Source organism: Vipera ursinii (genome assembly GCF_947247035.1).
Source record: "Vipera ursinii genome assembly, chromosome: 5".
NCBI lineage: Eukaryota > Metazoa > Chordata > Lepidosauria > Squamata > Viperidae > Vipera > Vipera ursinii.
The window spans coordinates 79,055,601-79,059,037 of NC_139518.1; the positions used below are offsets into that span (position 1 = coordinate 79,055,601).

Sequence of the window (3,437 nt, forward strand, 5' to 3'; positions counted from 1 at the left end):
TCACACAATAACCGTCTCGCTTAGCAACAGAAATGTTGGGCTCCAGCGGTGGTCACAAGTTGAGGACTAAAAGCATCGGTAATCTGCTGGCCTCTACATAACCAACCTTCTCTTTCCTTTCCTTTTCCTCCCTCATCCCAACTTAAACCCTACATCAATTTAGCCAGATTATGCTCACTCTTGACGGGAGTGAGCGGGAAAACAAAATGCCTTTAGTAGTGAGAGAGAAGCGGCTATCAGGCGCCTCCTGATCCGGAGAACAAGGAAATTCAACTGGACGTCCCTCCCTAGTCAACCACCTTGCTTGCCTCACCAAACTCAAGCCTCTTCTTCACCGGATCAGCTGAGCCAGAAAAAGCACAAAATCGCTGCCTTGTTGACTTTCCTCCCTTCTTTTTTTTGCATGTCACATTCCCACCGCTCCGACAGGATTGTTTGGTACACAAAAGGAAGCCAGTCAGTCAGTCATGCAGGCTGTCTCCTGAGCTGTTTAGGACTGCAAATAGCGAGGCGACGTGCCATTAAAAAGAGTGGGCGGGCTGGCTGGCTGGCTGGCTGGTTGGGTCCCACCCAGCCCTCCGGGGCAGCTCTTCCCATCCACCCAGTTCTTTTCCCCTATGGAAACCTTGCAACACGCATCCATGCAAAACAGGGAAAGAGAGGAGAGGAAACCCCAGAGAAAGATGAGGCAAACCCAAACCGGGAACTAGATGCCTGTGAGTCCCTTGGACTGCCAGGCGATCAAACCGGTCCGTCCTAGAGGAGATCCACCTTGACTGCTCTTTAGAAGGCCAGATCCTGAAGCTAAAACTCCAATACTTTGGCCACCTAATGAGAAGGAAGGACTCACTGGAGAAGAGCCCTAATGCTGGGAAAGGTCGAGGGCAATAATGCTAAATCATCACATTTAGATGTTGAAGACTATAGAATCTGGTATGTATCTGTTAGATATTTCCTATACTAGAGAGAACTGTGGTGCTGGAGAAGACCATAAGAAAGGCTGAGCGCCAAATAATTGAAGCCTTTGAACTATGGTGCTGGAGAAGACTCCTGCGAGTCCCTTGGACTGCAAGGCGATCAAACCGGTCCGTCCTAGAGGAGATCCACCCTGACTGCTCTTTAGAAGGCCAGATCCTGAAGCTGAAACTCCAATACTTTGGCCACCTAATGAGAAGGAAGGACTCACTGGAGAAGAGCCCTAACGCTGGGAAAGGTCGAGGGCAATAATGCTAAATCATCACATTTAGATGTTGAAGACTATAGAATTTGGTATGCATCTGTTAGATATTTCCTATACTAGAGAGAACTGTGGTGCTGGAGAAGACCATAAGAAAGGCTGAGCACCAAAGAATTGAAGCCTTTGAACTATGGTGCTGGAGAAGACTCCTGCGAGTCCCTTGGACTGCAAGGCGATCAAACCGGTCAGTCCTAGAGGAGATCAACCCTGACTGCTCTTTAGAAGGCCAGATCCTGAAGCTGAAACTCCAATACTTTGGCCACCTAATGAGAAGGAAGGACTCACTGGAGAAGAGCCTAATGCTGGGAAAGATCGAGGGCAATAGAAGAAGGGGACGACAGAGAATGAGGTGGCTGGATGGAGTCACTGAAGCAGTAGGCGTGAGCTTAAATGGACTCCAGAAGATGGTAGAGGACAGGAAGGCCTGGAGGTACGTCGTCCATAGCAGAGGTCTTCAAACTTGGCCCTTTGATGACTTGTGGACTTCAACTCCCAGAATTCCTCAGCCAGGCATAGCCTGGCTGAGGAATTCTGGGAGTTGAAGTCCACAAGTCATCAAAGGGCCAAGTTTGAAGACCACTGGTCCATAGGGGTCGCGATGGGTCGGCCACGACTTCGCAACTAACAACAACAACAACAAAGACGCCTTACCGACCCCGTTGCAAATGGATTTCCCGGCAGCAGGCCGGAGGAAGTTACAGCGCGGCGAGGGGGATTCAGAAACCCGCCCGCCGACAGGCACAGCCCCGCGGGTCAAACTTTCGCCTCTTCTCCCTCCTCTTCCCGCCACTTACCGCCCTTATCCTTGCCAAACATGTGCCCGGCCACTTGGTGAGAAAGCGGCACGCAGCCGTCGAGCAGCCGCGCCGTCGCTTCGACCTCTTCTTCCCCGTTCGCTGCCGCTGCCCCCGCCGGCGAGCCGGGCAGCCCGTCTAACCGCTCGGCCTCGACACAGCGAGGCGGCTGGGTGGCCATGTCCTAGAGAGCCGCGCCTCCCGTTTCAACCTCAAGGCCCGCCGCCGCCGCCCCGGCCGGCCGTTTGAGGACCCGGCCAAGCCCGCGGCTCCATCTCGCCTCCGCCTCCGTTTCTCTCCCGCGGGGAGCTCTAGCGCTCTTCAGCTCGGCGAGGCCAAAGAATACCTTTACCCAGGCGCTGCTGAGCAGGCGCGTCGTTCGCCTTGCGCCTGCGCGCTGGCGGCGATTGAAGCCGCCTCTGGCTCGGAGTGCCCTGAGTTGTGTGCTTCCTGGGCAGCCATCCGAAGCGTGCGCTGGCGGCCGCGGTGCTTTAGTCACTGGTGGAGGGGTGTTTTATGCGCCGTCTCCTCCTTTGCTCTCTCTGAAAGTGGCTTCGGCTCTTCAAGCGGGTTAACAGTCTCGTGCTAAACCAGAGGTAGGCAACCTCGGCTCTTTTATGACTCGCGGACTTCAACTCCCAGAATTCCTGAGTCAGCATAGCTGACTCAGGAATTCTGGGAGTTGAAGTCCGCGAGTCATAAAAGAGCCGAGGTTGCCTGTTGTTGTTGTTAGTTGCGAAGTCGTGTCCGACCCATCGCGACCCTATGGACAATGTTCCTCCAGGCCTTCCTGTCCTCTACCATCTTCTGGAGTCCATCTTAGCTCACGCCTCCTGCTTCAGTGACTCCATCCAGCCACCTCATTCTCTGTCGTCCCCTTCTTCTCTTGCCCTCAACCTTTCCCAGCATTAGGCTCTTCTCCTACCCCTGTGCTAAACCATAGTTCGATTCACTGGGGTGGAGTTAAAAGAGCAGAGTTGTCTTTTTAAGTTTTTTTAAAGCACGTTTAGCCATAAATCCCGCTTGTGTTCTTAAGCATTCTTTATTGGCTCTTGGGTTGTCAAACCCAGTTGGCTCAGTTTCCCGTTGCATTCTTTCCTGTGGTTAAAAAATAAGGAGGGAATTGGATTTCTGGTGATTGAATGGACACCTCTGTGTAGTTTTCTTGGTAACGTACAATGTGTTTTGCCAAAGCTTTCTTCATAATTACCATGACCACAATTTACTCAATTGTCCCAGTTGGATGGGTTCACACAATATATTGAATTATAAATTAGCTGCATGACTGACTGTTTTTTTACTTTGTTCCATCACGTGCAGAGAAATACAGTCACTTGGGTGTATAATACTGTAGTTTTTCTGTGGGAAGCTAAGTTTTAAAATATTGGAAAGTATGGCACATCATA

General features: G+C 51.7%; 1 protein-coding gene across 2 annotated transcripts in view; it reads right to left on the reverse strand.

Annotated features, from left to right (window-relative positions):
- IPMK (inositol polyphosphate multikinase) overlaps nt 1-2,353 on the reverse strand; it is a 27,495-nt gene extending 25,142 nt beyond the window's left edge. The window contains exon 1 of one of the 2 annotated variants that reach the window (XM_083364808.1): nt 2,032-2,353. In XM_083364808.1, coding sequence (XP_083220934.1) covers nt 2,032-2,212 — 181 coding nt within the window. In that variant the 5' untranslated portion in view covers nt 2,213-2,353. The remainder of the gene's footprint in view (nt 1-2,031) is intronic. The other variant, XM_083364809.1, reaches the window with a different exon arrangement.
- Between the last annotated feature and the right edge of the window lie 1,084 nt (nt 2,354-3,437).